The sequence below is a fragment of the Buteo buteo genome, chromosome 7 (genome assembly GCF_964188355.1).
Source record: "Buteo buteo chromosome 7, bButBut1.hap1.1, whole genome shotgun sequence".
Taxonomy (NCBI): domain Eukaryota; kingdom Metazoa; phylum Chordata; class Aves; order Accipitriformes; family Accipitridae; genus Buteo; species Buteo buteo.
In genome coordinates, this window is record NC_134177.1 from 5,148,409 (window position 1) to 5,176,230 (window position 27,822).

General features: G+C 40.4%; 1 protein-coding gene across 1 annotated transcript; it reads right to left on the reverse strand.

Annotated features, from left to right (window-relative positions):
* Positions 1-319: 319 nt before the first annotated feature.
* WDR49 (WD repeat domain 49) lies at positions 320-27,822 on the reverse strand. The gene is given in 13 exon segments (XM_075033144.1): positions 320-405; positions 1,784-1,791; positions 4,219-4,344; positions 7,469-7,584; positions 8,584-8,844; positions 11,580-11,652; positions 16,582-16,673; positions 19,799-19,861; positions 19,863-19,958; positions 27,163-27,187; positions 27,189-27,306; positions 27,309-27,393; positions 27,709-27,822. Coding segments are annotated over 13 exon segments (1,263 nt in total).

The window sequence follows — 27,822 nt, forward strand, 5'->3', positions numbered from 1 at the left end:
TCAAAACAGACAAAAAAAAAACCATAAAAATAACCTCATTGATTTCAGTTACTTTGATGAAAAACACAGGACAAGCTAGAGAGATGGGATCCTAGTTAAGACATAAGAGCTGTATAAGGATGAGATCCCAAGTAATGGCTGAAAATGTTGCCCCTAAGAAAAAAAGGGAGTGCACTGTAAAAACTAATAGCATGTAGCAAAGGCAGTTTCACTCTGTATATAGCATTCTTTATACACACCTTCCTTTGTAAGAGGAGGTTTATTTTTCTTCCAGCTTTGCTTGCTTCTTATTTCTTTTTAGCTTGCCTTCACTGCACACTCACTCACAGAGTTGCCTTGCTTTTTGTTCATGATCATTAATTTCTTTTGGGAACAGGCTCTTCTCATCAAATACAGCTTTCAAGGCTACAAAACAGGAGTGAATTCCACATCAAAATCAGTTATACATTCGGTGGGGTACGCTGAAAATCAGGCTGCTGGAAGAGGAAGGAAAAAAATAAAAGAGGCAGACCTCAAGCACTATACTTCACAGAGAACAACACTGAATTTTCTGCTTCCAGTTTTGCTGACAAGTTTAGCTTTTTGGTAATTTTTCTCCCAGTGAGGGAACCGAGGCTTGTTCAGTCCTGAGGACCACGCTGCGTTCGTCTCTCCCTTGCAACCTTTGAGTTCACTGGCCAGGTCTAACAAATCTGATGGAAGAGTAAAGATCTCAGAGAACTTAATTCCTACAAAACAAGAAAACAGATGGGCTGGATGGAGGAGAAAAAGCCTTTTCCTTGGAGAAGTACAGCAAGGTAACTTAGGTGCCTATGAAAGAGCGGGGGAGAACAGCCCTTCTTTGGAGATGCCTCCGTTCCTGGGAAATTCTCAGCCAGAGCCAGCATTTTGTTGGGCACTGAAGTCAAACCCAGTAAATCTCAAGGGCCTCCCTCCCTGTACGTGCTGCCCATACCAAAATCCTTCCAGTGTCCAGCAGAACTTTGCTTTTTACTTTTTGAGGGAGGCAGTTAATCCCCTGCTTGACTCCAGGAGACTAGGCTGGCTTTTTTTTTTTTTTTTTTCCCTCCCTTCTCCAAATCTCAGTTCTTTTAGTTTATTGTAACTTCTATCCTGCCATTAAGGACTCAAAAAAAAAAAATCAAATTATCCTCTATTGAAACAAGAACATTAAAACTGTTCACTGAATGTCTGCATGACTGAGCAGGTTTACCCTTCAACCATTTATTTACATGTACACAGCAGGCTGATCTTCAGGGATTCCTCCAGTCCCAGACTAAGGACAAGATTCTTTCTTCTCATGTGCAAATATCCCTCTCGCTAAAGTCAGACTAGTTCATGAATAAGAATTAAATGATATTCACTGAGCTGTTACTATGACACCTGATAGTATGTCATTTGAGCAGTGTAGTCTGGAAGTCCATACTACTGTCTTTGGGAAAGAGGCCTGAGGAATTGTTAAGAATTTCATACACTCGTATATTGTTAACAAGATGATGAGCATTAGCTCATCAGAACATGGATGAGCTGCAGAGATCAAAATTGCTGCAACCATTTAAGCTGAAAGTTCACTTGCATTTAACAAGCTATGAATCCAGTAGGCGAAGACTGAATTTTATTCCCAAGTGATTGTTAACACTGTAGAGACCATTAAAAAAAATAATATCAAAGGTACACAATATTCACTGAGCCCTGCTCATTGCTGCTTAAGTAGGAAACGATACCATTAGTGCAGAGGAGGAAACCAAGAAGCAAAAAATTCAAGACAGGTTTTTATCCAAACTGTGGAATCTCACTTTACGGCTAAAATTGCAGGTACTTAGCTCTTGGGAAAGCCACAGGAGTTTGTCTACTGATTTCAGTAAGCTTAGGATGAAACTTGCAATATTTTAAAGAATTAGAACTTTAAAGATGTAAACTGCATTTCTGGCTTCACTTAAAAGGTACATTAAACTGAAGAAAAAGCTAATTAATACATTACTGGGGCTTAATACTTAATTTCAGATACAAGAAAGCAATTTAAACACACTGAAACGTGAACAGTTTTGACTAGGACTTGTTGAAGTTAGCTGCAAAAATAATCTGATACAAATTTACTGATACCCCGATCCACAAGGCAGTAGAGTGCTGCTCTTGGCTTTAATGAGAGATGGTTCAAAGTCTCAAACAACAAATCAGTTCGCGGTGCCTATGTCTGCAGCACAGCCATTGCAGGAAAAAAATCTCAATAATCAGTGCGCTTGAGGCAGGACTGTGTCCACAATACAATAAAAATACTCGGTGGCACAAACTGGACCGATGTGAGAGAGATTTGTATTAACAATCCAGCTGTTTCCTCTCTCTATAGTGGTCACTGAGAAGCCAAGTCCACTTAGCAATAAAATACAGATTTACTAACAGCTGTGCTTATTTAGTTTGATAACAGTGATATTCACACATAGCAATTTATGCTTCATTCAAGTTTTGCTTTTAAAATTGCACTGCCCACCTATTCTTACGGCATTATTGCTCATTTATCTCTCACTTTGAGCAACTCACAGTAATGTGGAAGTGCAAGACTTATTCTTCTTTTGCTTGGCAAGGATGACTTTGGGATAGTTAAAGCTAAAATAGTGGGAAAGTTCTGAAATGCTGGAATCGTCTATATTAAAAGCACAATATTTTACACCTTGCCTTTCACAGGAAAAGCAAAGAGAGGTGGGGAGGGACGTGGAGCAAGAAAGACACTGCTAATGAAATCCTTACGGCGAAATAATATCCCTTGGTCAGACGAAAACAGGCACTTGATTAAAAAAATAAAAGCTCACATGACAATTAATTCAGCTTCCAAGTATTTAATTTAAAGACTGCACATTTGGCCTTGCTGAGTCAGCTGCAAAGCATCTAACGCAATCAGGTTCTTTCACCTCATTTCTTTCCCTGAGCTTAGCTATTGACCTTTGCTATCCATCTCACCGAAAGCTGATAGTGTCTCACAGAAGAGCCCCAAATACTGACCTTCAAACAGCCGATATCTGTATCTGCAAACCCTGATCAATTGAACGCTATAGCGTGCATGGTTATAAGTGTCATATATCCTTCATACCACAGTCACATTGTTAGCTGTTCTGTCTTGAGAGGAGGTTTTCTAAAGAACAGAGGAAAACTGCAAAGCAAATTGCAAAGCCATCAGAAAGCCTCATCAAGGATGCGAAGATGCTAATGAAGGCACAAGTCAACTTCCTTAATGAATCAAATTAAGCAGTTATACAAACCTTGACAAGAGCCTGCTTGACCTGAACAGTGAAAAGGTGTCTCCGAACCATGACAACACCTAGACAGCAAATACCTCTTTTAAGGAGACCGATACCACTGACATTTTATTGGGACTTTGTTTGCTTCTTTAGTAAGAACACCTAAAGCAGAATGTTGTGTCTGAATGTACTTGGTAAAGACAGGCTGCAGAAGTAATTGGGTTTTTCCAGCCTCCTTTTTAGTATTATGTTTACTTTCAAAACATTTCCAACTTTGTTCCTTTTCACAAAAAAATGTCTTTTTAATGAGCAATTAAGCCATCACCAGGCACTTACACGTTCAGTGTTGGTCAGGGAAATGAGGAGTTGCCTGATGGTGCTGGGTTTTGACTGTAACTATGCTAAGAAGAAAATTACTTCTTAAGTTAGCTGAAGCAGCCTCTTGCCCCGCTCTCACGCTCCCATCTTCAGTCATTTGGCAGTTGAGGTTATGTTTTCCAAATGGACTGAGGGAAGTATATCATCTTATTAAACATCATACCTGGGCAGCAGTCATCTGGTACAATATCCAAATATCATTTTCCTCTCATACTCTCGGATGTATTTTTTTTAAAAAGCTGTTCACAAATTAAAATCCTTTTTCTTCGGTCAAACACATTCAGAAGTCAATATTTCAGACTCATTTTTTCAATTAACCTGTAAAGCCTGATCTACTGCCTGATGAAAGAAGTTCTGTTTTTTCCAATCAAAATCAGTGGGTTACAGAACATGCCCTTACAAAGTAAGAAGTTGTTGAGATAGGATTATATGTCTTACTACTTACTCGAAGCCTCAAATCAGGTGCTGAGCAATAAATCTTGGAGTTCTCTATTACCTTCATCTCATTTTAGCACAGATGGTACAAGCTAGTGACCTTTATTTTTTGCCTTTCTGTGCTGAGAGCTGGAGTAATGAGAATATAATGAAGGTCTACTTATTTTCCAACAGGCTAGGAAGACTCAGATTTTCAGAGCACCACTCCTCTGTCTTTTCCCTAAAGTATTTCTCAGGGAGAACAAAGTCAGACTCATTCGTGCCATCAATCTCCTTGAGGGCTCCAATATTCAATGACCTAAATGCACCTTAAAAATCCCTGTTTACTGAAAAACCAAATGCAATTGTGCATCTACGATAACTTAACTTTTCTCATCTAATCTTCATAATATTACTCTACTAGGCAGACAATACAGTTACAGGCAAAAAATACTCAGGACCTCTAAACAGATGTGCAGGATAAAAACATGATTATTTTTTGCTCCTTAAGACACGGTCGGTTCTTTACGATCTTTTAGGGGAAACAAGAAGTTACCTTTCTTTCCTAAAAGCAGCTTCCACTTCAGTTAAAAAGCCAAAACTCTGCCTGCTCTAGATGGGATCCCTCCCAAATGCTGGGAAAGTGGGCCAGCCTCTTGAAAATAATTAATAGTGTTAATTACTACTTCGTTTTGTGAAAACAAGTCTGTACCGAGAAAAATTCAGGTGCTATGTCTCATTTGTTGCTGAAATATTTAGCTGTCATTTGAAACAATAATACTAAGAGAGTCAATTGGGAAACCAAAAAATATCTGTGAAATTAAATGTAAAAATGCCAGCAGAAATAAATCTGTGCCTGCCCCCGAGTCACATCACTCATGGACTCCCCAAACGCAGCAAACGGCGCGCAAGCATCTCCCTCAAGGTCAGGCTCACAGGAGGAATCTGTACGTATTGATCTGAGGAGCAGTTCGCCGCTGTTTGCTCGCCATCGTCTACATTTAGATGTTGCACGTGCTGTCGCCTTCAGTCTTTTTCTTAGCTATTGAACTGCGAGATTCATCCGTATGTGAAAAGCGTTTGGGGGGATATTTTTAATATACATACATTTTATATATTTCTTTAAAAATATTTATATAGTTATATATGTATGTAAATATGGCATGAAGCAGACCTTCAGAGGAGAATGCAAAATAAAAGTTTTATTGCCTCTCAGCTACGCAGTAAGCTTTAAGCAGCCACAAGGACACTTAAGTAGTGCTCTGCTTTTAGATAGATACCTTTTATAACATGGCTGAGGAAAGAGATTTGAAACTATAACTAGCCTTCAGTAGGAAGGCTCTTACTCTTTTTTTATTTTATCCATTCTGGAAAGAAAAATTAAAAAACAACCCCAGAATATTCTGTGATTAGATATACATGTAACGAGGGAAATTATGTCAAAATAGCTGTTTACCACTTCACTGGTTCATGTTGGTTTGGCATTTAAAAGTTTCTTTCCTCCGTGAATTCTTCCCAGAAAAATGAAACACTTTTTGGCTAAAGTATAAACCGAAAATCCAGAGGGTAGCGTGTATTCTAGCCTTTCCCTGGGATGCCCCCCCTTTCAGAATAGCCGCTGTTTCCACAATAGGATGAAGGGATGGGACATACAAATGTGTTTGCAAGTCTATGCAGCTTCTGTTTCCGCAAGCATAAGCAACAGAACCAGTTGTAGCAATTTATGGTTAGATCAAGAACCCCTTTAAATCCAACAGAAAGTTTCTTCGTGATTTTGGAGGGCTTCAGATCAGGTAAATAGCCATTTGCAAGTCATATGTGAAATGACCTACTCGTACAAACGCAAGCGAGATGTTTAGCAAGTGAGCCAGAAATTCAACTTGCATAATAACGCTCCTAATCATCTTTTTTTAATGAAGTTTTAATTATGTAAAAATTAGTAACTGGTCTAGAGGTTTATACATTACCATAAATGTCTCCAAAAAAGAGCATGCTCTCAGAAACGCCTCACATCACTGCAGAACTGGAAACTAGGACATGTTGATGTGATCCCAAAGCAATTTTTACTAAAAGCCCTATTTCTGAGGAATCTGGCTGTAACAAAAGAGAGAATCCCTCATGAGGCCACTTTCTAGTAAAATATTTACAAGAACACCCAAAAGCCAGTTTCTTTTTCATGTGCTTGTAAAAATGTACCAAAAGTGGAACAACTTGATCTATTTATCTTTAGGCACTTCTAAAACTCAGAGAAAAAAGACCTCTGCCATCCCCTCCCTAAAACAGTCTGCCGAGGCACCCGCTGGGCTGGAAGGTGGAAGAAGGGGCTGGCACCTCCCCGTGTGAGTTACCACGGTTGGGAAGAGGCAAAAAAATGGCAATTCCTCGGAAAAATGCACACAAAATGGCACTTGTTTAGCAATTTGCTATTTTCCTATCAGAATATTAAAAACTATGGTGGTTGGGCCCAATTCAGGTCTGATTTCCAACCGCTTTATCAAGTGAAATCTAAGGGGAATGCTCTGAAATTAGATTCTAGATTTAAAGTATATTGAAAATGTTTTTCACTCGGTGTTCTTTTCAGCTGCTGCTCAGTCTTTAACAAATACTTTATCCCATATAGAAATAACCCCACGTACAGCAAAATTACCTTCAATTTTAATTCATGTTGATGATTCAGATGGTACTGCTACGATTAAATATGTGAATGTTATCTAAAAAGTATTTTCATACTGTAATTGTTTCAAGATTTTATGTTTAGAAAATGTAATGCAAGGAAGCATTTTAGTACAATTGCATTTTACTCTGCTTGTATTTCATATAATCCGTGCTAGAGAAGGTTATTGAAGAATGAAGTTTGAAGAATGAAATGCTTAAAAACATACCAAAGCAATGAAGATTAATACATCTTATTGTCATAGGGCTAAATACTATCTTTCATAATAGCATCTAACAAACCACACATTATTTTTGAGAAAACAGAGTCCATAAATGTAATAATAAAGCCATGTACACTATATCAGCAAACAGGCATCACGCTGTACCATCTCCTTTCCATTTCAAGGAGACACTGTCTAGCACATAGACAACATGCACTCAGCACCTGACATCTAGGCAGTGCCGGAAATTTCCATTTGCTCTTTGCATATCGCATGAATCCATGTTCCTAACTGGAGGATGGGGAAAGCAAAGCATGAAAAACTGGAGAAAGCACATGAATTTACTTAAAATATAATTTCTGTCACGTTAACAAACAAATGGTTCAAACTGGAGACAATTTCAATGCTTTATTTTAACGCAAAATCTTGAAGTCTTCCAACATTCTGAAAAAAAATTGGGTCTGAAGTGTCCTATATTTTTGGCTTTTTATCCAATTTTGACATAATAGGTCAAAGCATACCACTGCATAAACCCACCTTTTATAAGTTACTTACAAGTAAAATTACTGTTTATCCTCCATACCCAAATTAGGAGATTCCTCTTCAAGAAAAGGAGTTGCTTTTCTTTGTGTCTTCATCCTCATCAGCCTTTTTTCTTGTACTTGTTTTTTGCAACATCCTTCCTGCGAAAGGCAAGAAGATTTTCAATTTGCTGATATTCTTCCTAAAAGTATAGTGTTGCTTGAAGCTTGAATAATTTCTTGTAGTCTTCAAATAAAATAGGCAGACTCTCCTATATATAAATATATCAGTTGTCATCCTTTTCCCGAAAGAAGAAAAAGACAAAGAAACCAAGCACATATCTCCCTTGAGACATCTGTAGAGCTATAGTATTTATTTCTACCATGGCAGTTCTTAAAAGTGTTGGTTTTAAAAGCCAGAATAACTACCATACCACAGCTACTTTTTATTTGTATTTCATATTTCTACCCAAGTACTGCCTAAAGAGGGAAAAGCTGTTCCTAAAATATTCCAGCCTTCCACAGAAAGAGCTGGTCCAGCTGCACAGAAAGAGCCCCTGAGCATCGCTCCAGTAACACAGAAAGGGATGTGAAGAAGAACCAGCAATGAAGTCACCCATTAAGAAAATGGGAAGTAACTGGGCTGGTTTTTTGCTGTTAAAAGAAATATGTTGATGGATGCAAGTGCTCCCCGTGGCACCAAGAGCAACACTACGGAGAGAATGGGTACAGCGTCAGCCCTCCGCACACAGGTCTCCGGGGAGATGCTGGGCAGGAGATGGGGCTGGGTGCCTTCTCACTGCGACCCAGACAGCAGTCCCGGTCAAAAAAGAAAATATCTAGGTACCTGAACACAGACAGGAGGAGCCTGAAAGCTTCCCGAGGGCCGCTGCTTACTGCTTGTAATCCTGGCCCTGGAGGATTGATAAGGAAAAGTCTCTGCTAATCCCTTTTTGTGGTGGGGGAGCAGGAAACAGTTTTTCTTTAGCTGCCTGGTTGAACACTCCTTAGAGTCAGTTAAAGGGCTCCCATGGACTTCACTCAATAGCTTAGAGCTGAAGTTTGAAGCTTTGCTCCCTTTTCCCTTCGCTAAAAATAAAAAAATAAAAAAATAAAGCCACAAGTGAAACTCAATTCCTTTCCACTTGTCCTACCAAATTAGAGAACAAAAAAAAATAAAAATGGAGTGGACTGATTTTCTTGCACTCTACCTATATATTCCATACTTTCACTTGCCTGACCTATTAGGAGATACTGACTCGCTTTCTCAGAAGCCACGATAAGGGATCCAGCTCCAGCACGAGCATCACACCCTGCCATCAGCTGCCTCCCCAGGGAACTGCAAAGCTTCCACGGGAAACACGGCTTGTTCCACGCTCCTCCTAACCCACCAGTGTGGCCAAATGGGCAGGCTGAGCAATTCTACATCGAAGCAGCCTCTGTTGTGCATGAACTTATTGTTCCAGTCACTTTTTAAATATCAAATGGGACAAATCTGCCAATAAATTTCATTCACATGAAATACATAGTGCAAGTTCGTTGCTAGAAGCATTCATTTCCCAGAGCAATGTGAGATGTGAGAGAGTTATAGCACAAAAAATGTTCTGTCAGAAGTTTAACCTTTATCTTCTGTTCAGGAATACTGTGATCCAAAGTAAATCTCTGTGTAAACAGTTTTCTTCATAGAATTGAAAGTAACTGGTGAACTGACTATAGATGGAGAGGAAAAAAAAAAAAATCAATAGCCCTATGAACAGATTTCTTTGAACAAGGTAAATAAATCCGCAGCTTTTCAAATCATTTTGTAGACGTATGATGCAGATTCAAAGAATGCCCAGTAAAAAACCCTAGAGAATATATTTTACATTCTCAAGACAGAAAACAGCTGAAGATACCAGTACAAAAATCAAAATTGCTGTGACATATATCCTATGCAACCTCACTGACTTTGGAGCAATTTCATGGGCTATAAATCTGTACATATTATGATTCTATGTTTGTTGCCAGACTGGGTTTAGACTATTTAAATTCCCTGTCAGTATCAGTTATGATCAAATCTGTTCACATAAAAAGTGAAATAGATCCATAACAAGACTTAATGCTTTGTTGTTTGAAAAACTATTCCAACGTGCAATTAAAAACTCCAAGATCTCTAATTGAACCAGGTTTTTTAAGAAGAGAAAATTAGATTGTTACAGACATAAATCAGAGCCATTAATAACACCCCCTTTTCCCTAAAACTCATTTTATTCATTATAGACAAATTGAGCCAAGCCAGTGTGCAGAAAATACTTTAAAACACCTGTCAATGAAATATTCCTTCTACTGTCTAGAAAGAAAAGCCTCGTAATAGCTTGCTGAAATCAATGTCAGTCATTAAAATCGCCTGCAGACATTGTGGGCCTTCTAGAAGTCCTTCTTCAAGCAGAACCACGTTGCTGTTTTAGTCGCTGCATATCTACCCGAGATATTCCCAGCTTTTATCAAGGAGCTTGTGTTTGTAAATAGGCATTACAAAAACTCGCAGCTAATTTTCCCATTTTTGTACTTAACCGCTTTATGAATCCCAATCTCTTTTGAAGAGAATATGCACATTCGTACAATTTTATTATAATGAGCTAAATTCTGCCATCCTTCATCATGATAAAGAGAATCATATCCCGGAGATTAATCACTGAATTTCAGTGGAACCATTCATTGACTAATGATCAAACTCAACAAACAAGGCGGCAGATGGTGGCCATATGAGATTTCTAGTGCCTTCTTTAACGAGCACAAAACACAGTCTCTACCTCATTTGCACATCCCAGCCACTACATCAATGAGGCGTCTACACACAAGCAGCTGCCTGAACGGAAAAAGCGTTGCCTAATTACAGGGCCAGGTCCTCAGCTAACGTAAATTGGCCTTGCTCCTTTTCCATCGGCAGAGATGGAGAATTTCTGTCACCTAAATATCGGGTCCGTGACTTCTGGAGAGGGTCTGCAGGATCAGCAGCAAGCACCTTGTCCAGGGAGCCCCAGGGCTGTAACAACCAGCTCCCCAGCGGCACTGGTAACAACTCTACACCACATTACTCGGGATACCAGCAGCAGGCTGAAAAATAGACCCCTAAAAGCTCAATAAGCTTATTGTTCCTTTGACATATCAGTGACATTCACAGGATTGTAAGCCTCCCTCATCTAAAATATTTAGCTCCTTAGAAGCAGTCAAACAGATACGCATCCTGGCTGGCATATACACGCGGTAGATCACTAATTTATTTCTTACGGCCCTCCTGGGTACCGTGTGTGCCGAGACAACTGCATTCCCAGAAATGGGCATAAATATCTGTATTTATTTTCCCATCACACTGACTTGAGGAGTTGGGGAGAGGGAGCCAGCATAAGAACCACATAGAGAAAATGGCTTGACAAATACTCTCGGTATGCTTCCTTCAGTGGAGTACTCGACATTATTTCTCATCTACTGTGCTACAGTTTAGAGTGGGCCATAATTACGGATTTCCAGCTGGCACTATGATTATTATATATTAGATGTTAGTCTGTAAAGACTGTCAAACCAATGAAATTTTCAGGTTTTGAGTAGCCTCCAGGGTAGGGCTCTGCAAGGTTTCACGAGCAGTTAGTGTTATTTATAGTCTAGAACTAAACAAGGCAGAAATTAAAGGAATGCTCCTCGCTGAAGGTAATGATATGAAAATGCTGATGCAGGTCTGAGACAGTAGACAGAAGCAATAGCCTTGAGAATATATTGAAAGTGTGGAGGTGAACAGAGCGAGCACCACCTCAAGGCTGCTTTTTGTCACTCTGACAGGACAAAGTTGTAAATAATCCCCCCCCAGTCTACACTCAATTATCAGTAATTTGGTAGCACCCGGGATATTATATGCATAGGAGAATATAGCACGTCACCTCCAGTTCTCAACAAAACCACTTGGATAAGCTGCTTTTTCACCAGGTTTGGATTGCCAAGGCTTTGGAGGATTAAAGTGCAGTTTCAGGTGGGTATTCTTCATACTGCTATTGCAAACAACTTTTCTACCCTTGCTCCCTAGACTAAACAACACTAACTTTAAATGAATCAGCCAATCCTGAGCCAAACTTACAGCAAAAAAAAAAATAAAAAAAAAATTTCTTACTAAACCTAATACATACATGTGCTATATGAAAGTTCACCTTAAAAAGGTTAACAGAACTTGCATTCCTATACGGGTTGTAATGCTGGTCACTGAAAAAAAAAAAGTGGTTTTTATAAAGATCAGACTATTAAAATATTGGTAAAGGTGTTCTAAGGAAGTGAGAAATGGGTCTTAAGGCCTTTGCTGTTCTGTATATCGCTAGCAACTCCCGTTCCCCACGGTGTAACCCCAATCTTTGGAAGGGAAGGGGTTTCATTTCAGGTTCTTATCTCAGAAAGGGACCAGCGTGCATCACCTAAGGGTAATGCAGAGTTGTGGCGTGAATGTGAAGCGCTGCATTACAAGGTTTTACATTTGGGACCATCTCAGAAATGCTCAGTGCTGACTGCCTGGAAGCTTTGAACTAATTTCCTGCCTGGATTGATTCCTTCAGTCTTTGAGATGGGAGGATGGGAGAAGTGGGGAGGAGTGGAGCATTTCTCCCTGCGCCTCTTTGGCCAGTAACACGGTGCGTTCCCAAGGGCTTTCAGTCCTGCCTCCTTAAAGTCAAGGCACGAGCTTCGGCTCCTTTCAGTGCCTGTGTAATTGCCAATTCTATTAGCAAAAATTGAACTTGCAATCTTCAGTTATCAAAAAAACATCTAAGTTAAAGGCTGAAACGCTCTACCTGCTATCTCTGCTACAATGAGCTGCTACGGAACACACACCAACAGAGCCAGGGAGTTCTTTAAACAGCTAAAACCATACCGATTCAAAATAAAACTGGTGAGGAATAAAGATTTGTATTGGTTTTATGTGGCAAGGATCTGGTAGCGGAGGGGGTTACAGGGGTGGCTTCTGTAAGAAGCTGCTGGAAGCTTCCCCTGTGTTTGAGAGAGAGCGAGCCCATACCAGTCGGCTCTGAGATGGACCCGCCGCCGGCCAAGGCCGAGCCAATCAGTGATAGTGGTAACGCCTCTGTGATAACATTTTTAAGAAGGAAAAAAAAAGTTGGGAGAGTGAGAAACAGCCGCGGGAGAGAGGAGTGAGAACATGTAAGAGAAACAACCCTGCGGACACCCAGGTCAGTGAAGAAGGAGGGGGAAGAGATGCTCCAGGCGCCGGAGCGAAGGTTCCCCTGCAGCCCGTGGTGAAGACCCTGGTGAGGCAGGCTGTCCCCCTGCAGCCCAGGGAGGTCCACGGGGGAGCAGATCTCCACCTGCAGCCCGTGGAGGACCCCACGCCAGAGCAGGTGGGTTCCCGAAGGAGGCTGTGACCCCGTGGGAACCCCGTGCTGGAGCAGGTTCCTGGCAGGACCTGCGGATCTGCGGAGAGAGGAGCCCGTGGAGCAGGTTTTCTGGCAGGACTTGTGACCCCGTGGGGGACCCGCGCTGGAGCAGTCTGCTCCTGAAGGACTGCACACCGTGGAAAGGACCCACGCTGGAGCAGTTCGTGAAGAGCTGCAGCCCGTGGGAATGGCCCACGTTGGAGAAGTTCGTGGAGGACTGACCCCGTGGGTGGGACCCCACGCTGGAGCGGGGGAAGAGCGTGATCAGCCCTCACCCTGAGGAGGTGAAGCGGCAGAAAATAACGTGAGATGACCGTAAACCCCATCCCTGTCCCCCTTGTGCTGCTGGGGGGTCTTGGTGGAGAAATCCAGGAGTGAAGTTGTGCCCGGGAAGAAGGGAGGGGTGGTGGGATGGTGTTCTGAGATTTCGTTTTATTTCTCATTACCTTACTCTGGCTGATATGTAATAAATTGAGCTAATTTTCCCTAAGCTGAGTCTGTTTTGCCCGTGACGGTAATTAGTGAATGATCTCTCCTGTCCTTATCTCGACCCGCAAGTTTTCGTTATATTTTTCTCTGCCCTGTCCAGCTGAGGATGGGGGAGTGATAGAACGGCTTTGGTGGGCACCTGGCGTTCAGCCAGGGTCAACCCATCACAAGATTACATATAGCACTACGTTTGAAAACTTTTTAAAATTTTTTTTGTGCGTACGTGTACTTTCACGCGTTATGTGCTACACCGAAAATGTTATTTGGTGCCTGTACGATGAGAGGCACCCAACTGTCCTTTCAGTCCCTCCGCTGTAAATCACACATGTCCCTACGCACCTCTGGGGAAAAAAAAAAAATGCTTCTATTTGAAAAAAACCTTGTCCACAGTACACAAACTCAATATAAACGTACATTTGTCCTTGACTCTCAAAATGATTCGATTTGGTCGCGTCTGGTAGGTATTACAGCTTGGTCACCAGCCAGCGCCTCGGTCCTCCCGCGCAGTGACAGAGCCAGTCTCCGCCGATAACGAGGGCACGTTCCCGGCTGATCTATGAGGCAATAAACATTCTGCTATCTGTAACGAGAGTACGTGGCAGTAAAATGCAGCACGGAGGGTACGATACCGATACCGACCCCCCTTCCCCTTCTTCAGCTCCAACAGAAAATTGCTTCACGGTATTCAGGTGGAAGGCCGTAATTACCCTCATAAAAGATGCACAAATAAACCAGTCACAAACAAATTAATCTAGTCACGCCTTACTATTACAGAGAAGTGTTTTATCAGTATTGTCTTAAACATTATTATTATTTCTAATAGGTTGAACTGAATTTTGAACCGAGTTGCCATAAAAATGCTGTCTGCTGACAAATCAAAGGATAAAACAAAAACTGCCACAAATACTATTTCTCTACCGGCATTGAACACCGTACCCAGTTTGCAGCAGTACCAGCCTTACGGGATATATGTTCTTATCAGCAGACATATCGGTGATATTACCAATATTGTGGCTACAGTGACCCAAATAGATATCTAATCATATGACCATCTCATAACATCTGTTACCAACAGAGTAAAATGCCACCCTAACATCAAATGATATTCAGATCTACAACATGGGTACGTAGATCTTGCCACCTAAAGAACTGGCGTCAATGGTTTTCCAACGATCAGAGCTTAGGAAGATGTCAGCACTTACACAGAATTGTATGAAAGCCAAGGAAATTTCAGTTAAGCATTTCCCTGACAAAATTCTTTCCATTTCTGTTTATCTATTGATTGGAAAGAGACAAACTGAACCAGATTCTATCTCCCCAAGGGATCACAATAGCAAGATTATATAGGATACAGGTGCACATGGCAAAGTTAGAGTCAGGGAAAACAGATAGCTGTCTCTGTACCTATGGTAATTTAATAAGATTTTGCCAGATAGAAATAGGAAGTAGAAATAATCAGTAACAATAATCTTTTCTTCAATTTTACCATTTGCTTTTAGGAAGAAAAAAAAGCAAGTCAGTCAAGTGATCCCAGCTGAAAAATAATAGGCTCAGTAGCCTGGTAGGAAGAAATATAGACTCATCTTTACCGAAATAAAGGCCTTTCGGTCCTTGCTAACGTGCAGATTACAAACAGAATTTAGTCTGCCTGCAACAACATTTTGCATAGCGCAGTGATGTTTTATTGTCTGTAGATTAACATTGACTTTTGACTCACCATGCCAAATGAAACTTAACTTTATTTAAAAGAATCAAAGCCCTATCTACAATGGAAAAACAACAACAAATCATTGAAAGGACACTGGAGAAGATAAAACAAACTCCATTACTCTAATTAGAGCCTGAAGTGCCTATGCAAGACCACAGATGGGTTGTTCTCGAGCAGAAGTCACATAGGACGTTGGCCTCGTAACCCACCATCAAGATGCCCAGGATGACTGCCTGGCTCCAGAAAGCTCAGGCAGAAACTCAGTACTCGAATGGCTCCAGAAAGTGTGCTGACAGCTAATTGGGATTCATTTTATCTTGTCGTTAGTCACCTGTATTTTGACTGTATCTAAACGAGGTTCCCAGCCTCCTACTATGGTCAGCGGCGCTTCAGAGAGCAGTTCAGCCCACCCACGTAAGCAAGCGAAGAACATAGTCAGCCTGTGCTGGTTGGAGACAAAACCTATGTTTGCTGGAAACAAAAAAAAGAAAGAAAGAAAAAAAATTAAGACAAACATTTAGATGACTGAATTTGGGTGCAGTTTAGACCCAGGTCTCAACTGAAAACAATCTAATAATGAATATAATTATTGGTTCATTGCAGGCATGATGGATTCAGAGGTACAAAAGGAGTTTTAGCTACTTGTAAGCCACGATTACTTTGCAGGCATGTGTGAGCAGCAACAGTATGTTCCCACCCTGCAGCTGGGAGTTATTACATAAAACCAGTACGTACTATAAATACACAACGCAAACCAGAAAGAGAGGTGGTATGCATGTACCCTTGGTACTAAAGGGCATTTTTCTCCATTTCTAGCTCATTGCCAATACATTATATCGAGCATGCTTTTGGCCATAACAGGGTATTTTCCCTGCTGAATTTATACCCTAAAAGGCACAGAAAAATATTTGGTTTGAAAGTTTCAAAGGAGACAAAGACACAAAAGCAATTCATTCCTTTTTATTCCTCATCTCACTGTGAACAACTGTTGTCTAAGTCATCTCCTTCGATAAAGCAACATCTGTATTCTTTGAAATTCTAAGTTTACAAATGAAATGTTTGCAAATTATGTCTCAATATTTTTCATAATAGTGGTATAAAAATTTAGCAGAGAAGTGCTTTTCATAATTTCAGTTCCTTAATGGTCCTGAATAATTTTAAAGTGCACTTTCTCCTCTACTATAAAGCAGAGAAAACAAAGCCTTAGGAAATCAATATTGTGGCAATCCTATGCTGTAAACACCAGTCTTACAATAGCCTGAGTATGGACAGACCCACGGCTTGAAACAGGATTCGCTGTGCAGAACTGGTGCCTTAGTTTGCAAGAGATATGGTAAAGCATTCCTTCAACTGTGCTGCAACTTTTCAAGCAATATTCAGTGATGTGCAGCCAGACCTAAATCTTCTTCCTGCACTGAGTTGCCAACCAGCCCGTGAGTTACTAAGCTTTGAGAAAATTAGACTTTGATAGATTTTTGTCTTAAAAAACCTGAAGCAAACAATACATTTCAAGAATATATCTTTGCCTGTTTTTTCTTATAACATGCACGGTACCTGTCCCAACATGTAACCGTTATTATTCTCTTTAGTACCAGGATCTGGGAAATGTCAACTGCTCTGTCCTTTCCAATACTAAGTATATGATGACAGTGAAATCAAACTTCTAATTAAGAAAAAAAAATTTTAAAAAAATCTTAGTACAGGCAAAGCAGAAAAATGCCCTAGTAATTTCAGAGCCAATAAAGCAATGAAGAAATATAGCAAAAAAAAAAAAGGTAATATAAGCAAAAAAAAAAACCCAAACAGGTGACAGGAATTACTAAGTCACATACTACTATGCCCAAGTCACATACTTTCCATTATGGATTTTTCTCCATCAAGACACAGAAGAAAGAAGCACTGACAGTATCCCCCATTTTATGGGCAGAGGAAACAAACAAAAATTAAATTACATGTTGCAGGTCATAAAGTAAGACAGTAACAGAACTGCGTAGTAGAGGCAGGACATGTACCAATGACATGATAGTTAGAAGATATAAATTTTATCCAAATCCCCATGCTTCTGTTTGCACAGTTCAATGCTTTGAAGGAAACTCCTGTTTCTCAGGTAACCCTCCACATATTCAGCAATTCTGACATCTCCAGAATACGGCAGACTTACTGCTCTTATGCAAAAGCATCTATTTCATGTGCAATAAAACTAACGTACTGGGACATACGAGATTCAGCACGTGGTACACAGACTGCTCCGGCTACGCGCGCTGTCTGGGATTACAGGGTACCGTCAGCTTGGCTTACAAGTTAAAATACTAACCAGTGGTATAGTAGTTGGTACTCTGCTACCTAAGCAGTGGCATCGATAAGTTCACATGGCCTCTATTCCCTTTCGGAGGGCTGTAGACACCCCTCCAACCCCATGCCTTGCCGTTTTCTCAACCCCTACTCACAGGGCTTTAGAGGTCCCTACCTATCTCCATTGAGTAGGCAAAGGACTGAAGGAAAATCCGGGTCACTGATATACAGTTATATACAGAGTTTTCCTTGTACTAGCCCAACATCATGCTAAAACCCAATAAAATAGGGTCTGTACGTTGCCACACACCAATACGTGCTTTTCCGAGGCTGGTATTCCTTAATTTACAGTCTGGCTTCTACAGATTAAAATATCTTTTCAAAAGATGCAGTTTGGGGAAATATTGGTAGTACATCTCATTTTAAATGCAATATAATTCATGCAGCGATAATTTGTATTGACAGAAATTTCAGATAAAATGTATTTGCCATTAAAGCTGGAATGCATTCCACCTATTGGTATTCCAATTAAGCATATCTCACAGCAGGAATCTATTTCAAAAGTGTTGCATACATTTGTTTTATGTAAGTGAGATTCAGGAAGGCTTCATCTTCAAGTTCTAGTTACAAGACAGAAAGAATGAAATAAGGAATTTCCTTGCTATATCACCCCTGCTGGAAACACTTGACCAGAGCTTCAGGACACTAATTTAAAACTCTGATCATTCTTAAAATTTGGACTTCCCCCAGTTTATTCTTTGAAAAGCACCACCATTGCACCTACTTTTTTCTTGTTATAACTGTTTAAAATGGGGCTATGGTTTTGTAATGCTACTTTTTAAAAGTTGAAGTGGAAGACAGGTATAATATATAGAAGACCTAATGTTCTAAGACAGAACTTTTGTATTGTATGCTTGTAACGTAGCATTAAGAGAAGCCTCTTTTCCAGGAAATGCATGTTATTATTACTATTTATTAGGGCTTCCCACTTCTCTGAAGTAACCTTCCTCTGAGAGCACTTCTTATGAGACAAAGCCAAGAGTTTAATTCACATTAACCTCAGCATCAGCATTCTGGATAATGGGGAAAGGCATAAGGGCATAAGCTTGATCTTCGTTACAAGACTGAGATGAAGGCAGCAAAGAACGCAACATTTAAGAGTTTGCCATTATATAGAGAAGTTTCTGCCTGTGAGGTACCACCAGATGCCAGAAACACTTTGAACTGGTACGCTCGATGATCTCAAAGGTCTTTTCCAACCTAAACGATTTTATGATTCTATTCAACTCAGACTGCCGTATTTCCTACAGCTACACATCATAGACCCAGCTTTCAGGGGGTTTGTACCTTAAGTCAGTCCTTTTGTCCAATCCCCAGGATAAGCCAGATACATGATGCATTTGGAGCCAAATCTAGGGACTTTCTAAAGCATCACCAGAAAAGTTAAGCAAGAGCACGGTCTAGCGAGCAAGCACCACACTGGGAACCATGAGACCGATTCCTTGGCCAGCTCAGCTGCTGAATTTGTGCATCGCTTTTACTAAGCTAGCACTCTTTCCACTACCACCCTTTGCTCAGCAGCACCGTGAACTCCCTGCATATGGATTTTCTGCTAGCACCTGCTGATATATATGATGTGTTTTATTATAGAGCTAGTACGTGAAATTGGATGCATCAGAGCTGGCCCCCTCTGAAGAAGTCAGTAAGTTAGGAAGAGTTTAGTGTGCATTCAGGTTAAAAATTCACAGTGCTATATACTGGCTAGTTCTTTGTGGAGCTGGTATTTTCACCTGGAACATATATGCCAAGGTCCAAGACTAAAGTCTCCTTAGGTCATGTGGCGATTTGCAACACAACCAGATGTTTGAGAACATTACAAACCTGTTTAACTGTTATTACCTTTTAACACACCAACATCTGAATACACACTGCCAGTGTAGAACACAGGTTATGATCTTTACCAACATAGCTCCCATTTCAAAATATTGACCTTGCAGTGACAAACGTACTAACCAGTTGACGACACGTCTCTCTAATTGAGGAGCATTCCAATTAAATGTCCTGCTTTGGTTTTCAAGAGTCTCGTACTATGCAGGGCATGTTATAGGGGCTGCTAGAAAGCTGCACTAAAGGGCAGCAAAACCCATTGAGGTCAGATCCTTGTAAGGTTTCTGATACAGCCTCTCTCATTTAGCTGACTGGAAACAATTGAGCAAGAAAAGCAGGATTTCTACCATATGTTGCACAGTCCTTGAAGCAAGGATTATATGTCACAGTTTATGTGTACATCTAGGGTTTTAGATGAGCAATGAAATCAAACTCCATTTTCCCAACAGCATTACGGCTTCAGCATCCCTCTTAGCAAGGCAGCGGAAAACAACACGCTATTGTTCTGACATTTTGTACTTGGGTAAAACTGCGAGAGAAGCCAATATCTTGGAAGGCTAAAGGAGAAGGACGATCTTTCCTACACCTTTACGGTCCCACTTGTGCTCCTATTGAAAAGCCTCATCTCACTTGCATCCAATGCCACAGAGCTAAAACTCAGCATTCCCATGACAACCAGTAAACAGTTTGATTTTCTGCCCACTGTCAGTCAGCAAGAAGATAACAGTAGATCCTGTGTTTGAGCTAATTACCTAGGGGAAAGCAGAAACTGTGATGAAATATAAAGTCTTGCTGTATACGTCTTCATTACAATAATCTCATACATATGTGCTCTGAACTTAGAAAACACTAAAATCTGAAATGCAAATCACAGAGCAGTTGGCATTGATTTTTTTTTTTCTTCCCCCCTTTTCAATTCATTAAAAAGATTTCTGCTCCCAAACTATTAAAGCTCCAGGGAAGACAGCAGACTCGCTCCTTCCGAGTCACCGGCAGGGGTGAAGCGGGGCAGCACCGCATCTGCAGCCACACACCACGTCCAGCTCGGGAGGCACGTCTCACAGAAGCTGTGGGGTGGTTAGCTGCATCTTCCTCATTTCTCTCAAGTGACCGACACCTTCAGTAATAAATCACCAGCCCCTGGAAAGTGAGATTCAAGGAGATGGAGAAGACAGCAGCTGTACTTCAGAACTCATCGGTAAGACCAGATTTCGAAGTTAGGAGAAATTTTATTTAAAGATCCACTGTGATTGTTTCTTTTCCATGTTTTGGTCAGTGGACGTGAACTTGCTCAAAGGCAACAAGCTCCTACTATCCTTTGCTGTAAACTCACATCCGAGAGTCACGTCTGATCGCCTTGCTTCAATCCAAAGTCAAGAAATCATCTTGCAATGCATCAGAAAGGGTCATTTCTAATTGTACTATCACAGTTAGAGCCCTATTTTTATAAAATAAAACTGTGTCAGGCACTCGATACTTTAGAGGCATCATAGTGAGCCTTCTACATGTCACCTCATGACTGAGCCACTGTTTGTGTAAAGATGCTTCATACTTGCTCAGTGTTATTTTCATCTCACAGGTAAAACATACACACTGCGCCGTCCGTTGCAAAAATAACTCAGGAATTTTCCTGGAAGCAAAGGCGTAACACCTTCCAAATTCTTTTCACAAAAGTTTCTTACTGTTTCTCTGAACTTTTAAAAGACGACAACTATAAAAGTTGTATTTCTTCATAATGCAATTCCAACCTAAGAAAATATCCTGGGTTTTGCAGCCAATGCATACAACTAAACTAATGTTTGATCTTAACACTTAAGGCCATAAATATAATACTAATCTATCCTAGCAACAACTGGTCAAAACTATCACAAATATTTTCTTGTATACTTGTAAAAAAATTTCATCGAAGTGAGGCAGCATGAAGCTGCCCTTTAGAAGGTCTTGTTTAATTACTTAAACCCATTTGAGAAGCAATATATTTCACACTTACCAAATTACAAAGACTGCTTCTGCCCTTAAAAACATCTCAAGCAGAGCAAAAACTAAACTCTGATTATAACCAAATTTCCTTTTAACACGAATGTTGGTATTTTCTTACGCATTTTAAGCTCTCCGCTGATTATTGAAGGATTCTGAGAGGGTACAGGTTGCTCAGAAAGGAAAGGAAGAGGAAAAAAGAGAAGAGATTATCTTGTATATTAAGAAATCATGCACTTTCTCAAAAATATGCTGGAAAAGTTAAAGGGAAAAACAGATTATGGCAGCTATCATAATGATAACAATATCATAGTGATAACATCACTAATTTCAGAAGGTTTTATACATACAGGCATATATATATAATGCTTTATAAGCAACTAGGAGCATCAAGAGCACCAAACCGTACAATCACACAAATATGAAAGGACAAAAATAAATTAAAAACCTAAAAACTAAAAATAAAAAAATTCCAAGGCATACTACAGTGAGAAGCAACTTGCCAGAATCAAAAATAAGAGGAATAAGAGTAAAACCAGGGAAAAATATTGGTTCATTAGAGAGAGAGTAAGATTTCAGCAATGCCAAGAAGACCAAAGCGTTCAATGCATTATTTAATTAGTCTTATTAAAGATGTCAAGCAGGTGGTTAACACCAATGACAGAAGGGTAAGAGCTCTCCCTGAAATAGGTCAGAGCATAATCGGACAAGATGGATGTTTGCAAAGTCTGAGCAGTGAACCTCAAAATCTTAACAATTCTCACTGGGGAATCATGGAAAAAAGCACAATAGCAGGAAACTGAAAAAGGCAACTGTTCTCCCTGTCTGCTAGAAGAGGGAGAAAAAGAGATGAGAAAAGAAAAACATGACAGCATTACTTCCATCCTGGAAGAAAAAAAAATAATCAGGAATAATATAATCATATTACCGGTAAGCAGCAAAGGGTAACAAGAGGTGAGCAGTGGCCATCACTCACTCATCATGAACAAAACATACCTCATCTCCTTTCACAGCAACATAACAGGAAGAAGCAGTTAATTTAATATATCTTGATTTTAGGCAGGCATCCTCCTAATTAGCTGTCAAGATGAAACTATTACAGGAGAGAAGCAAAGCAGGCGGATAGTCGTCGTGATTTACCACCGAAGAGGGAGGGCGCGCTGCGTCGCCGCGTGTCAGTGGGCAGGCGGAGGTCTGGCTCCCTTCGGTGACTTCATCTCCCATCGGGATGATGGAAAGGACCTAGCGACACAGATCTGGGAGGTACTACCTGCCACTGGAGACGGAATTAGAAATCACGATCATTTTCGCTGATGTTCTCTTACGAAACCCAGCGGTTAACGATATATTTACCTATCTGCAAGACTTGTGAACTATTAGAACTGGTAAGGCTTCTGCTGCAACACCAGTCCAGTGCTGGAGAGAGGTCTAGAGAAGATGGGGATCAAGGAGTAGGTGATTATTTTAGTATAGAGGGGACGGAGGAAAGCTATAATAACAATCTCAAATTACCTGAAGGCTGTTGCACTGCGAGAAGGGAATCACCAGTTGTCTGTGACCATGGGAGTATAGGCAAGCATTAGGGACCTCAAACTGCAGGAAGGAAAATCTAGTTCGACATTAGAAAAAGCTTTTTAAAAGCTGCTTTTTTTTTCAGGAGAACATAGGTCTAGAATAAATTATTTGAGGAATTAATGAAGACTCCATTACCCAAAGTTTTTAATATGTCAGAACAACTTTTAATGGCACAGGGCTGCCTCCCAAGACCCCACTTCTCCGAGGCCAGCGTCCGGCAGGCAGAGGCTTATGATCAACTCATGCAAGGTAATTTAAACAAGGAGTGTGAGAGAGAAGTTCAAATCTAGTGATAAAGAAATGGGGGAAAAAAAAGATAAATTCAAAGAGCTGGCACGAAGAAATGTAAGCTCTGTTGCTGACTATGTCACAATTGTCAGATAAAAGGCAGAACAGACCCAGAAAACGTGGTTGCACCCCAATATGATTAAGTCAGAAAAGTGGGGAAATCAGTTTAGGACCAGACAGCTATGGTTACAGCTCCGGACAACTTCTAGAAACTACAGTTTCATTATTGCTCGAGAGATTTGATTACCAAAGCAGTAAAATTCAAGATTTACTTGACCTGACAAAGTTAGGTCATAGCAAAGTTAGCAGACCGGTGACTTCTGTGAAGGCTTACCTATTCAAGCTTACTCATGGCCAGTGTGAGAACCGTTCAGGATATGATCACTTGAAATGGTGAAGGCAGCATTGAATTTAGCATTAAATTCTATGCCTCGCTTCCTAGCTTTTGCAAAGAGCAGTTTTCTGGATGACAGGTTATAAGAGGTTTTTTCCCCCCTTTTAAGCAATTTAAAATAGGTATTTTTATTAATACACTCACTGGTAATTGCAAACAATTTTCAGTGTGTAGCTGCATAGTTAAATCTTGCCTTTTAAACCAGGCAGAGAGTAGTCTGAGTAACTCAATTTTTGCAATACATGCCGGCAGAAACGGAACACATTGCCCAGCTTTGGCTGACCCTCCGCACGTGGCGGCACTGTTCCGGTATGGTAAGAAATGAACTTTATATAATGCAATTCTGTATCTATCAATAGATGATGTTGAACATGCCAAACTCAGCAGACGTACTTACTGGCAGACAGACATTGCTCAGTTCAAGAAGATCAGCATCTAAAATTGAATGAGTAGAAGACTAAATAACAGAGGGGAAAATAAAACAGAGAGCAGGAAATATCAAAGGCCCATACGCCGATGTAAGTTAAGATGTACGTTTACGGCCCAGAAAACACAAGTTTCATAGGTACCTGCCCTAGATATATTTATCATCTTCACATCCAGGCATGGCTCCAGATACTGAAAAGCAAAACTAGCTTTAGTAATAAAAACCACAAGCCACAGGGCAAGAAATTAGGTTTAAGTCTAGACACTAACTACCCTAAATATCTGAGGGAAATAAATCTGTAATCTAGATCACATCCATTTATAGATGCGAGACAGATATGCTCTATGGAAGAGGCTGATTCATCTAAACAGACTACCAGACTTGTATTTTAAGCTTTTCTGAGATGATTCTGTTCTCTTTCACATGGGTATTATTTTATCACAAGCTTTCTTGAAGAAATGTTTAATTTCAGAAAACTGAACTAAAAATGCAACATTTCATGTCAAATCCCTGATGCTCACTGCAGCCAGAATTAGCTGTGGTATTTAAGCATCTATTCCCTAATCACCATACAGCAACATCTTATCTTGTTCCTCTGAGCCTCTCCAGTAGCTGTGTGAAATGCTGTATGCAAAAATGTGAGATGGAGAAACGGTACACACCATGCAAAAGGATTTCTAACAGTCAATAACCACCATTTTTCCCCAACCTCAAGTAGGGAATTTTTCAAATTTTAAATTCAGGCTTAATTTCACAAGGGAATACTCTTGATACAAAGCCCGGACTATCTGAGCAGTAGGTGTTTCCATTTGGCAAGGGTATGATTTTTTCCATGAGTTTTGTATACAGCAATATTTTAGAATCCCAAAGGAAAAAGTACCCTTTCTCCCAGGTTCACAGATATCCACTTCTCCATTACTCCTGTTTTAAGCGTGACAAATATGCAGTAAGAGGGCCAAAACAGTGTATAGTCTTAAGAGATTGAGATGAAGCTCAGCCCAGCACTGACACAGGTCTCCACATCAGGGGCTGCTCAATGCTGCTGCTTTGGTATCACCTTCGCAGCAGTGTTCTGTATCACAAATTACTGTCTGTGCTTTGGGTATTTAACCTTTCAGTGTTACATCAGCACAAATTGATCATCCAAATTCAGGCATACGTCTAACTTTGGAATACCACTACCAAAAAATGCTTAGAGATGTTTTTGTCCCCAAAATAAAAGCATCCAGTGATGCTTCTGTCTTAAGGGAATTAGTCGTCCTTTTGATTCCGATTTTGTGGCTTGGAGAGCCTTCCATTTCAACAGCTAAACTGAAAACATATGTACCTTCAAAACAGTGGTCCTCTTGCTAAGTAACACTTTATTAATAACAAAACTAATTTTATACTTAATATTCCAAATCCCTTTGAAGTCTTAAAAGAGAAAACATACAGGAATTGGTCCATTGCCCACGGAACTTCTACTACTGTCATGATAAATGCGTACATGTTTTATAGCATCAGGGTAAAGTAAGCAAAGGAAGAACTTTTAGTCAATTCTAAACGGAAAAGGACTTGTGCTGCCAAAATACAAGTCATAGCTAAAAACCAGGTAGGATACCAGCTTTTTCAGTAACTTCTCCAGCTGTTGCACGGAGTCAGGCTTACCTACTACAGCTGAAAGTCATTCCCTTTGGTAGCCCATTTACCCCAACACCAAGACCATGTCCTGTATCTCCTCCTTATCTGCTCAACCACTGATTTAGTCCGTATACGTGTTCCTGTAAGATCTCACAGAAGGTTGCTGTTACCTCTCCTGGCTCTAAGCCTGCACCACTCTTTTTCTGTGATGGTGTGATGCATCTCTACTGAGCTAGAGACAAACAATTTTCTGCTTACATGCTGGCAAGTGACATTTTGATTCAGCTTCCTGAGACAGGAAAAAACTCTCAAATACCCATCTCGCCTTCGGAGCCTGATCCAAAAACAAGCTACACTTGAAGATAATAGATTCTAAGTGCACCAAAAGCTATTTAGGAAAGCCAGTTCGGCCTACAATTTACCAGCATATGCTCCAATGATTCTAAGAGCTGTTTTAGCACTGAGTGATGACTGACAAAAAAATTGTAAAGGGGTAATTGCTAACCATACAGGCTCCTACAAATAGATTGCATTAGTGTCCCCATTAACAAAACGGCGAAGTAACTTCTTGTAAACAGTTTAAAATAACCTTAACTCATTCTTAAAGCTTTAGGAGACATGTTTAAGAAACATTTATTTCTTTAACCTGAAAACACTCTGTCCAGAGAGAGAAGATTCTGAATTGTGCTTTCAGACAGGTGGGCACAGATAGATGGCTTTGACAGCAAACTAGATCACTGGCTGTTTTTCTTTGGTTTTTTTCCTCTTTTTCTTTTCTCATCAGATTGCAGCACTGCTGCCACTCTATAACATTCATTTGCACCAAACAAAGCAATGTGAAAAGTCACAATACTCTCTATCAGAACACGATATGCTCTAAGGTTTGCATCTCGAGCAGTAGATAAAAGACGCTGTTTGGGCTGAGCTCAAGAAAACGCTATCGGAGGCGTTCCCCTGTATAGCAACGATGGCTCTTCATTGAGATGCAGGTAGTGCTTCGATACCAAAGACTGCAGTGCATCATTAAAGTACTGTGAAGACAAACAACACTCATGCTGCATACCAAGTGGTATTACATTTAACTGAATCATTTTAGTATAAATTCATCCAGGTCTGCCACTGTGAGCCACTTGTGTAAAACGTGCTGGCGGAAATGGATCTGCACTAATTATATTTCATGCATATTTCAGAATTAACCTCAGGGATACGGAAAGGTGGCAATAAAGAAGGATTTTATAACCAAGTTCATTTGCAATTGGCAGCCACATGAAGACTAGCTTTCCTCAGAGATAATCCTAGAGCATCACAGATTAGGAGTTTTATTTCTATTAGGGTTGTTTCACTGAAGCACAGGACACACAAAGATTTTGTATCTCTTTGAAACACCGAACCTTTGTCGGAAACTAAACCCCTTTCAAATACGAAAGGCTGGAGGACTTCAGCTAGTGTGCCAGTTCCACTAAAATTCAGGAAGAGCAGACTACCCATATTTCTCTCCAGGGAGTGTCACAAAACATCACAATTAGGCTACATCAGTATGAGATAATTTCCCCTCCAAAGGAAAGGGTTGTTTCTTTCCATCCCTGTGAACTTTCTGAAATCTCTTCCAAGGACACACTTTCAAGCTTTTTTTTTCAGGGAAATGCAGAAAGATCAGTTTAGCTTTTTCCTTTACCTGCATCAAGACCGAATTGCACAGGACAACTAACAGCTTGCCCGCTGCCTCTGACCCTTCCACTAGTTTCCTGCTCCATTTCCAGTAACATCAGTTCATTATTAAATGAGATAAAGGGGCATCTCTGAGCTTCATTAAAATAGAGAGAAGAATGAGATTTCAGATCTCTGGGAACAAGCTAGCAATCTTCTGGATGCACAGCTGATGCTGAATGCCCCAGATCCTCAACACCTGTGAACATAACAGAGAAATCACCAATTATCTCCAGTTTTTGCTTCAGAACAGGATTCAGAAATGAATAGCTCGCACTGCAGAAGGTCTGCCTTGCTTATTATTTTCCTCATTTGCCACTAAACACATTTTGGTTTGTGTTATAAAGAGTTGTCAACCACCATTTTCTGTTATTATTTGTTTTGTATCAATAGCCAGGGCCCCGTTGTACTACTTAGTCACTGCATGAATACCCAACATAGTCCAGCAATACCCTGTTCCTATTCCGGCATGTTCTATTTTGTGGCTTTCACATTCCTTTACAAAAGATCTTACATTTGCCATACGGAGCTGCAGAGGGGTTTTGTGAGTTGCGATGCACGTGGCCGCGAGGCAGGACGGGGGGGACATCTGCAACAGTGCATCATCCCCATCCACCCTTCGAGTCAT